Genomic DNA, 12043 nt, shown 5'->3' on the forward strand with positions numbered 1-12043 from the left:
GTCATATAATGAGGAGACAATTTTAATAGCTATTTTATTTTTTTATCATACTGTCAAAACAATTTGGAGTTTTCAGAACTCTTGCAAATGCTCATGTTCACTTTTTATTTTTTATTAAGGATATTATAGATTTTTTTTTATTAATGTTCCTTACTAGGATTGGTTTGAATGTTAGTGAATTGCTTTCCATATTGGTTTCAAATGGCCTGCATGAACTTGAAGGAAAGCATTATTATTTTTTTTAGTTTGTTTTTTCTTTCTTTCACCTATAATAACGAAGGATAAGAATAAGCCCCAAAATCTCGTCTGGAAAAATTCTGACTTGCTTATGGTGTGTGAGAGCAGTTGTCATTAGGATCACTTTTTCTAAAGTGCAAGTTCACTCTAGGAGGCTAAAACATGTCTAGTCCCTTTAATCACATAATATAAGAATGGCAATATATTGAATTGCAGTTCCCCAAGCTGGACATTATTCTCTATATACATTAGCTTAATTAATCCTCTTAACAAATTTATGACCGAGGCACTGTTATCACCTTTTCACTGAGCAGGAAAATGTGGTAAAGAGATGTTAATTGACTATTCTAAATTCATGTAATTCTAAGTCTCTGATTTCATAATATTAGGATGTAACCACATGAGACAGGGCAAACATCTCTGGAGATATTCAACCTCCTTTTCTACCTTCTAAACCACTAAACACATACTTAAGAGTAAGTGTGTCTAGATGATAGGAGCAGGTTTTGAATCAGAGGTTGAAAGGTAAAAAATTTTGAAACTCTCGTAATCTCTTGAGGCTAGGAATAAGTCAAGGAAAGTCATATCCTCCATAGCAGACATGAAACGAACCTGTATTAACCTTTACTAATGTCTTAGTTCAGCTGCAAGGACTAGTTTGGAAGGGCAGAAATTCATGCCACACTTTTAATCCCAGTGTTTCCTAAGCAAGAAAAGGAAAAATGAAAAAAGAGACTGAAGATGAGAGGTCAATGCCTATAACCTTTACTTACTTATTTATAAACAAGCATTAGAATTTAGGGCACTGCATTTTCTTTTTAAAGACTCTCTAAAATGTGTTTTGCCATAGCATGAAACACATTCACTGCTCCCCACTCAAGAAGAATACTAATAAAAATAAACCCCAGTTTTATAATTTGGTATATAATAGTCTAGAATGTTGAAAATAACTAAAGCAATATATTTTTCTTGATTTTTAAACAAATTATTAAATTGCATATGGATTGCTTGAGGTATCCTATAGAAAATCAACACACTAAATTGTAAGGTTACAATGTATAATGATAGGTAAAGTGACTTAGGATTTACTGAGTGGCTTCAAGGTACAGCTATGTGCCACATGTGAAAATACATATTTTTTTCAATCCTACTTATCCTAAATTATACATATTATTGTTTTCCATTTGCTAGAAGAAAAATTTAAGTATTATCAGGTTTAAGTAACCTATCTAAAGGAAAAAAAATTGTGGTATGAGCTGGGTGGAGGACATTTTCAGAGACTTGACCCTAAAGTTGTTATAGTTATGGAAGAAACTATATAGAAGAAATACAAACCAAACAAATGTACCATAATCTTACATTAATGCTAACTATGAACATATTTAGGAAGTCATTTTTTTCAAGAAAGTAAGTAACTGCCCATTGAACAACATGTAGAGTTTTAGGATATATCTAACATGTGAGAAAAATATGAGCAAGTACCTTGGAACTATACTTACAGGAAAGAGTTTCATTGACTCGATCTCAAAGGCACTAAAAATATCAACCCACAATAGACCTGAAAGGTCAATACAAACCATTTTAGTGTGTCCTTTGAGAGGGAAATTGTGTGCAATGGTGAGAACTCATTAATGACTCTGCCTTGGGTTTTAAAAATTATATATATATATATATATATATATATATATATATATATATATATATATATATATATTAGTCCAGCCCACTCTTCAAAAATCACCTGAAAACAGGGTGACAAATGGTGTTTGCTTTTTCATTCTCTCATGTCCTTTGTTGATAGTGTGTTGTTCTATCATGATGTCATGCAGTCAGGGAATTTGTTTTAAGACTGCTTTCTATGTCACAATAACTAGAATAGTTGTAGATACACTGGAGATATTAAAATTCACACGTTGCTTAATAAGAGAAGATATATATTCTAAAGAGCAGTCACATAATAGAACATAAAAGAACCTGTGGAAAGTTCTGGGTTTTAGTTTTGCCTTCCCTCTGTGGCCTTGGATAAGTCCCAACCACTCTCAGCCTCAGTTTTCTCATTTCCAAAATGGAAGTCTTTGGACTAGAACACAACCTTGTATTCACAGCATGTTTCACAATAAGTAGACTCTTTAAAGTACACTTGAGGAGATTAAAGCACTCAAAAGCAACACCAAAGAAGTCAGACATAATTGCAAAGCAATCACCACCTATGGTATAATGGCATCTCCTGGTGTTCTTGATGGCATTTCAAAAGCATACTGATCACTCTGTTGACCTTCAGCTTGTGTCTGAGAGGAATGGTCTATTTTCAATATTTCTTTGCCTTCCATCATCCTGGAGACAAGTTCTTGTAAGTTTTAATAAACATGTGCATTCCTTTGGATGCCAAATGAACATGATCTGAACCTTTTATTTCCCTTTAGCCACGAATGATACCTTGTTTTATGGTCTATTCAGCTGACATTTGTCATTGTCAATACACATCCACAAACATATATATATATATATATATATATATATATATATATATATATGAAATAATATGTATTTTTCATGGAATGATCAGCATTGCATGACTTAACTTTGAAGAGGTTATTATATAAGCAAACTAATTGAATTAGAATATCACTAAGGCAATTTGCCAAATTGTCTTAGTATATGGACCCTTTCAGATGATGATTGTTTAGACATGTAACATTTGGTATTTTCCTCTATCAGTGATTCTTAAATTGTTTTCCATAGAAGAAAACAATGTCCTGAAGTCAGATATTCTTCCTATATTTTTTTTAAGTTTTGTAAATATTAGAGAATGCTAATAGATGGTGAAACCTATGAACAAGTAGAAAATGTAGTGAAAAAAAAAATATGTCCATTCTGCCAATGTGATAAGGAAACACCATTTTTCAATTGTTCATCCACACCTCTGTTCATGGCTTGGATTTCATATTATAATTCATAGAGTGTCAATGCAATTGTATTTTAAAATAGGAACATGAGTAGCTAAGCATACACTTTTTTGCTAAATCATATTCTAATTAATTAATTAAATATCTTTAATTTTCACAATGTTCATCAAAGAGCGCAACTATTCAGGCACAATATCACTAAAACACTACTGAGAAGGACTAGCAGAACTACCAAATGACCCTATTACATCTTCTACAGCTTTTCTTCTCTTTATTTTAGATCATGACAGTGATTCTTTTCAATTTTGTGTCACTCAATTGATTTACAGTCAAGTTTTCCTTTGTTTTTCTTTGACCAGATTCATCAGAGATTGGAAAAAAAAAACCCTAAAAATAATAGTAATAGTATGGTGAAAGCTGAACAGACTAACTCTGTTGAATACTGTGTTCCACCTGTGTTCCATGGAACATGCCTAAATTCTTTTCAAAATTTATTTTTTTAAAATTTTTTTTCTGTGGTGCTGGAGAACAAATGTAGGACCTCACACATGCGAGGTTAGTGCTCTGAATGCTGCTTCACCCCCAGCCCTCATTCAGTCTTTAAAGCAACATAATAGGTAAGTTCCATGAGGTATACTGTTTTCTACATAGGTACCACGATTATAGATGATAAGCAATTTCCATAATATCATACAACTAGCAATTGTTGTATGATACTAACATTGATTACAAAATATTATTCACCTCATCATTCTTAGAAAGTAGAAGTTACTATTGATTCTCCTTAAATTGGCATTATTTACTCTCTTCTCCATATACACTTACAACATTGCATAAAATTTTGATATTGTCTTTCATCCAATTTTTTTTCCTATAGATACCTTTTTGTGTATATAACTAGTTCTAGGGATATATATATTAATCTATTGTTTCATTGTCCTTACGCCTCAAGCAATAACTAACTGATTGTGAGCACACTCATTATATGATAATGAAAACCTAACAGACAACTCTGAAGGGATAAAGATAAGTTCAGGTAGTTTTATTTTTAATTCCTCAGAGAAGAAAACATAATCTTGAACAGTGTCTGTTTAATCAGGTTCCTTAAATGGTTTAATCCCATTTGTTCAAGTAATCATAACAAATCCTCTAGAAGTCACTCAGAAACACACACAAACACACACACACACACACACACACACACAAAGTGTCTCAAAATTCATGTGAGAAAATTTCATTTCACAAACTCCTCAGTGGTTCCACTGATGTTTACTTCCTGGTTGGAAGGTCAAGTTCTCTTCAACCACTTACTCATTTTGGGACAATTGCACATCCAACACATAAATGTTTTGGGTGTCGCTACCATTTAGTCATAGAAAGAATTCAATCCCCAAAGATAATCTCCAAATAAATTGTTTCAACAATAGACAATTCAGGGATAGAATTGAAACCTCATATGTTGTAATATCTTTTCTTTCCAAATCTCTTATGAAAATTATTTCTCTAACTTATTTACATAGGATATTCCAATACTTTTTGCAAAGAATTTCATCAGGGTAGCCTGGGTGGTTTCACATAAAGGGTCATGTGTAGCTCACGCTGTGTAAAATTAGGGGAAACAACCAAATTACCTCACACTATTCCAGGGGAATTAGGGTGAGACTGCCTCCCACATCAAATATAAAATATTTGTGAGTGAATTCACATGCAGCGTAGCATACCTGTGAGCCCAGCTAATTCGGAGGCTAAGCTGCAGTATCATGAGTTCAAGGCGGAGCCTGGGAGCCATAGCAAGAGGCTGTCTCAAAAAATAATTGTGTGTAAGTGTGTGTACTGATTTTGTGTTTACTGTTATCTTTATCTTTGTCCTTTTCTAAACTTTATCCTGAGGTTAGAGTAAGTCACAGAACAAACAGGGGTCTGGGGCATTCTCAATATATAATATCATCTAAACATAAGACTCCAAGCAAACATGTGGTGTGAGTGCTGATCAGAGGGCCCAGGAGAGATCTCTAAGGTGACTCCTATTGGGAAGACTATAACCGACCATCTGCTCAGAGTTCTTCCTTAATGGAAAATCACCAGAAGTATGTGGACCTTCATTCCTCCCTGCTACATCTCTCCCCATTAAGTCATTTAAAACTTAACAATCCAGAGGCATAAAGAATATAGCCACAGCCTAAAGGAACAGAGATTCAGGAGACTAAAGAACAAACCTTCTCCAGTGCCCCATGAGTCCCTTTTCACCAAGAACTTCTAAAGAATTTTTCACCCTACCATTCTTTTTAATACCTACACTTCTTTCTGAAGTGAATTACTGCCTGCCTTGGAATAGCAATTTAATACCTCTACAGAATGAGGCTATTTAAAAAGTACAGTCATTCTACTCTGAAGCTATTAAACCAACACATATGTTTGCTTTCTTTGACCACATTTATTTGTGCACAGGTTAAATGGGTCTCTGTATTAGCTACATTATTCATATTATTAACTTGACGTTTTGAATTTATGTGTACTTTCCAAACAAGAAAGACAATATACAAGTAAATTAAACAGCTCTTTTTGACTCTATGGAATTTACCAGAAAAACAGAGAAAAATTCTTGGCTACTGTTGACGGTGACATTTATCTTTCTCATAGCAAAAAGCAACTCTAATTGGAGGATAATTACATTTTTTTTCCAATGAAATTTGGGGATTTTAGTGCTTCAGAGTCTAGAGTTGCTACAGCACATGAGAGGAAGAGGAGGAGCAAACAGAAACAACTCTGTTCAAAATTTTCTATTTAAAATTCAGAATTGTGTTAGAGTTTCCATTCCTTCAGCACAAATACTATCAAATAGTGACTTTTCTTAACTGCAGTATTTTTTTCAGTAACTTTTTGCTTTATTTTACAATAGAAACCAACTTTAGACTTATTGGGGGAAAATACTAAAGTATGGAGGAGCTATATTCAGAGTAAGAGATAAAAGAAATACTTTTTTTTTTATGCAAAAGGGTCTCAGCTGCATATTCCCCACACTTTACAAGGAAGTTGACATTAAAAGAGAAGTGACATTACCCAAAGGTTATAGGGAAAAAAAAAAAAAAAAAACAACAGTAATTACCACCCTCTGCTAAGGCATTCTACACAGCCTAAGAACGTGAAATGCCATTTGCTTCACATATAGGACCACTCACTAAGAAACAAAGTTAACAGTAGTCTTTGGCTTGAAAATTCACTGTCACAGGTGGCCATGACTGAGCTGCACAGTTTTTCACAGCAGGACAGTAAGTTCAACCTCACTAATGCAACTGTTCCCACAAAGCTGTTCAGTTTGGGTTCTAACCTGCACATTATCCATATGCCTTTAAGAACTGTCAAATATTGCAATGAGAATGGCCTTCTGTTAGACTTCTTTAAAACATATTCTCTTTTTTGCAAAGTGACATACTGATAGTACCACATTAATTTGGAAATGTGTTCACCATCACAAGGTAATCTGGATATCCAGTAAAATAAATTCCTACAGTGTATTCACATTAACAATATATGGTATTGATTATGAAATTTTTGTCTTTTCAAGCTTAGTATTCTCTTTTTGAAAAATTTAAAGACCTGTCACAATTTTATACATACCAACATGGCAGAAGTTTTATATCTAAAGAGATCAAGAAATGACTTTCAATTTTTTTTGTTATAAATGTGTTGACTTTTATTAAAGAAATTTATTTTTATAGAAATTAACACTTTAATATCAGAGAAAGAATATGGCTATTTGTGGTTATATTATTAACCCTAAAACTTTGGAGATGAGAATTTACAGCTTTCTCAGTCATTTAAATTATAACATCTTTAAAATACAAATATACTTTTGGAAGTTTGAAAATTCTTACTCCCTTTAAAATCACTGTACGCTGGGTTTCCATCACTTAAATGTTTACTATTTTAAGCATATGTTGACTGGTGTCTACTTAAGTGCATAAACTTTGGAAATTTCCTTTCTCTAGAAGACTACACAAGTAATTATTAAACTAGAACATAAGAGTAAATGACAAGAATTCAAAGAATCACTGTGATATATAACAATCTGTTTAGAGCTAAACACAAATATTGAAATTGTCTCTGCATTTGGAGCAAGTTATGATAATACTCAGAGGCAAAGTGGTATTCTTTAAAACCATGTGCATCGTACGAACCAAAGTGACAAGCAAACCTTAAGGAAAATAAAATTTAAATTGTGTTTTAGTCTGAGAAATTCACCTGGGCTTTGTGTGCAAGGAAAGACTAAATCCATCCACTTAATGGGGCTGAATGAAACAGCTCCAACACACATACACACACACACACACACACAAAATAACAAACAAAGTTTTGAGAAGGAGAAGATGTATAAATTAGGAATGGGATTAAAATTTTTTACCATTTTCATTTTAAAGTGGTAATGAGCTTTCTTTATCTTTTTCCACTTCAGAATTATAAGCAATTCTATATTCCTTTCTTATTTTCTATCAAATGCACCATCAGACAATGTTTCTATTCATGTAGATTTGAAAGAAGCCTCATCCTCTGTGTGTTATTTTATTTTATAGTAGCCAAGGCAGAGTGGTTTCTGCCAATATGATGCTGAGGGCATGCAGAATAAAGACCCAGTCCTGGGCAATGAAACAGTCCACCCTTGTGTTATGCTTGTGGAAGAAGAAAGCAAGCCCCTCACCAACTTTGGACTTGGTCAACACTAGCAAGTCACAAAACTCTTCTCAATCACTGCATTTTAAATCTCCACTAAAAATAGCTCCTCTGTACTAAGCCTTAAAGTCTCATCTAAGCCCAGTGATGGAGTACAGTGCTTAATTGTTACTGACTTGGGTCTCTGCATCAGCACTCTGAGAATGTTTTCTAACTTTTAATTGCCTTCTGTGCTCTTTAATTAGACCTATGCACAAGACAGCCCAAACAAAACACCTATCACTAAGCCTGCCCAAGAAGTCAAACAGACCATTTCACCAGTCCAAGAACTTTTGCACAAGTCTTCAAATCTTCTAGCACCTTCTGTTTGCCCTGGTTTTCTATATCTTAAAATCAGGCACACTGAAGCAGGATGGTGAGTTCTTTAACTATTACAACAGCTCCAGCAGTGAAGACACTGCCTTGTGACAATCCCCTTCTTGTTTCTCTCTTTCCTTTCTTAATTTTGTTCTATTATCGCATGTTTTCTGTTCACTGCTACTAGAGCTATAGAGGAAAAAAAATGCCTTCTTTCCCTCTGAAGAGAAGCTTTTGGTCTCTGCTGGAAGCAATCCTGAGACTTTCTCCAAGGGACTGGGTTAATTAGAAAGGGTATCTGTTCTCCCGGAAGGATGTCTGAGACCAAATCTTACAGCAATTCTCTAAGGCGGGAGATGCAAACTGTTAAAGTGCCTTTGACCCTCTCTGGTGACACGCAGTAGGACTTACAACGCACAGGCAGCGCCCCTTGGCATGGGTCACTCTCGTTCCTGGACTCACCTGGTGCTGAGTACCAGCGCTGGCAGGAGAGGCAGCAAGTAGTGCGCGGGGCTGAATTTCATGTTGTCGCCTGCCGGGGTCCTCCTTCCCTTGCTGCCTTGCCTCCTCCGGGTCCTGTCGCTCCTCAGTGCCCGGCTCCGTCCCCCAGAAAGCGATGAGCACTCTCCAGTGGTTGACTGATGGAGACGGACAAACGGACGGACGCCAGCTAAGGCAGGAGCTAGGAGCTGGGAGTATCTTCGAGAGTGATGTCACCGGTGAGGCTAGCCTTGCCTGGGATTGTTCAGCTCCGCGGCTCCGGAGCCCAGAGGGCGCGTTGTCACTCCAGCTGGAGGCGGCGCGGGAAGAGGGAGGGGTGTCCAGCGATCGCCCCGCGCGCGGCTGCGGTCACCCGGCTGCACTCTGGTCACTCGGGTGAGCACCAGTCGGGAGCTGATCATTTATTCCCTTTTCTCCTGAGGACTAGGGGGTGGGGGGTGGGTGCAAAGAAAAATCTAATCTGCCAATAATTGAACTGACGTGTTTGGTAAGGGGTGAGAGTGGATTCAATAAGATCAGACACTTGGAGTCCTAGGCAAGGTGTCTCTCCCCTGATTAAACCTACTTGGAAGAACGGAGCTCTGAAGAGTGTTTAAAATATTGTTCTAATTAGAAATGCATAATGACTTCCCTGATGCGGATGGAAAGAGAGCAGGAGTAAGCAGCCTCCAGAAATGCACCCTGAGCCTATAATGCCATCTCAAGCTTCTTAAGCAGAATGTGTCAACTACAAAGAGGTTTTGGGACCCTTGAAAAGTCGGCTGTTCCTGGTTTTGCAGATTTCTGATATTCCTCTGATTCCAATTTACCTGTTTTTACCAGCTGCCAGCAATGGGTATGGAGCTGGTGGTCCATGTTCAAGCACCTGAAGGAGTCCATTTCCTCAGGTGAGACCTGCCAGGGAGACACTGAAAAATTCATCAAAATTGTTAACAGTACTGAACTCCAATTGATGATGTTGGAGAGAGAGGATTTTATGTGTCATTTGTTTTCTTCATTTTCCAATTGTTTTATAAGAAGCAGCCAATATTTAATAAGCTTTATTTAGAAAATTAAACTAGAAAACAACAACACAAACCAAATACTAGATTCCTTTTGCAAAATCAATTCTAGAAAATGGAACTCATCATCTAGAGACACACTGTGTTCTAAGATTTTTACTAACTGGTGTGTGCTGTACTGTATATGTGAGTATGTGTGTATTACAATAGCATATTTTGGTGAAATAAATGTATAAAGCACTTCTCTTTACTTTAAAAAGAAACATCTTAAGAAAATAGAAATTCACATTATCATTGTCTTACATGTAAGGAAAGGGAGGACCTTAGATATCTGAGTTCGATTTTATTTTTTAATAAATATCTAGTTCTCCAAACTACTTAGGAAAACTGACTATTGCCCTAGATCATCTAATCCAGGGATTTACCCTATATTGGTATTTAGCAAAGACTATGTATGTATGTTTGTGTGTATATATGTATGTGTGTGTGTGTGTATATATATATATATATATATGTATTAATTTTATATATACACATATAAAAATTATTATATATGTGTATATATAAAATTTTATATAATAAATTTTATATATACACATATATAATAAATTTTATATATACACATATATAATAAATTGTATATATACACATATATAATAAATTTTATATATACACATATATAATAAATTGTATATATACACATATATAATTTGGTTCAGGGATAAGACATTTACAGTAAAGTTTAGATGAAGCATCCACTTTAAGTCCATTTTCATATTATTTTAGGAACAATGTATGTGTTTTAATGATTTATTATAGATGATGAAAATGCAAAGAATTAATCATATAATTTACTACTGTGCTTCATTTCTGGTTTTAATGAGGTTGAAGTTTAAGATATTCATACAGATAGATTTTCTTTAAAAATCTCAGGCTACCAGAATAGACAAGTAATAACTGTTGCAGTGAATATCAATTCCTTGAGTGATAGTAAGATCCTCAAAAGATACAACTAGGCATATACAAATCAACTCACTGTGAATTGCTTACCATTTTCAGAGAAAAATGGCACCATACTTGGCTAACATAGAACTCTGACTCCAAGAAATGATAGGTACTCTGGTTTACTGCCTTCAGAGTTTTCTAAAGGTTGATTTCTTGCTCACTTTAATAGATAATGACTGAAGTTGCGTACTCAAATGAAACATGCAGCTAAGTGAAAATTTAAAAAAAATGTTTATAATAGCAAATAACACTAATTTCTAGAACCCATTTCTGTTTATACAACTACTTTGGATTATTATTTTTATGTCCTAAGTATAGGAACCAAAAGTGATCTTCAATTCTATCATTTTCTTCTCTTGCAGTAAAATTGACAGAGTGGTTAAGTAACTTGTTCAAGGTCATTTAGTAATTATATAGTGCAGCTGGCATCCAAATTTTTACAGAAGAGTTCCAAACATATATTATTGAAGAAAAAAATATACATAACTTTGCAAGAAAAGACTTTCTTCAACCTAAATTTATTTATTTTTACTAGACATACAATGTACAACAACAGTTAAGTAACCTAAGATTGTCAACTAAGAAAGGAAAGTAACAGAGTGAACTTTCTTTAGACTGTGTCTCAAAATCTTGTTGTGCCTCCTGTATTGGATGCCTATAAAGAAACAAAGGGTTTGTTGGCTTTTTTGAACTTTCTGCAAGCAAGGAAAAAAATAATCTAACTTTAAAGGGCATGAGAGAATTAGAGAAGCATATCTTCGAAGGAAAGCCTACATGAGATTTTGGAACTCCTGAAGATTTAGAGGATTGAAGTATTATTCTAAACTCAAATACTGAGGTATGTCTTAGCAGAAGATTTATCTTCTTGGGCAATTGTGGGATCATGAGTCACCATCACCCATGACATACTGTCCACATGATTGTAAGAAAACTCAAATTCAAAATTGATTTCATGGTTTCAGAGAATTGGTATGTGAATTTTAAAGATGCAGTAGTGCAGACAGCAGATTCACCCAGCTGTCATCTCTTGTCCTATGTTGAATTCCAATACTAGAATCAGCAAATGTTGTTTGAAGTAAGTATACAAAGTCTGACAAAGGTCAAGGGAGACCACACAGCTACACTGAATCTCTGTAAAGTGATGGGATGGGGAAACACAAAAGATAATTCTTTGAACAGCTTTACTGAAACCCTAATTCAGGTACTAGAATTTTCAACATTTTACAGTGTATGATTCAGCATTTAAAAACAACGTATTCACAAGGTTACATAACCACCACCATCTTTACATGTGATTAGTGGTCACTTATACATATTTTTGTAGATATTTTTATTCAGATTCTTTGCCTACTAAAATTGCTTCATTCA

The 12043-nt window shown here is 34.8% G+C and overlaps 1 protein-coding gene across 2 annotated transcripts in view; it reads right to left on the bottom strand.

The window, feature by feature from the left end:
- The window catches only part of Luzp2 (leucine zipper protein 2), a 477121-nt gene extending 468429 nt beyond the window's left edge, over positions 1 to 8692 (bottom strand). For both annotated transcript variants that reach the window (XM_077797695.1, XM_077797694.1), the window contains exon 1: positions 8631 to 8692. In XM_077797695.1, coding sequence (XP_077653821.1) covers positions 8631 to 8692 — 62 coding nt within the window. The remainder of the gene's footprint in view (positions 1 to 8630) is intronic.
- Positions 8693 to 12043: the final 3351 nt, after the last annotated feature.

The sequence above is a fragment of the Urocitellus parryii genome, chromosome 4, assembly GCF_045843805.1.
Source record: "Urocitellus parryii isolate mUroPar1 chromosome 4, mUroPar1.hap1, whole genome shotgun sequence".
NCBI lineage: Eukaryota > Metazoa > Chordata > Mammalia > Rodentia > Sciuridae > Urocitellus > Urocitellus parryii.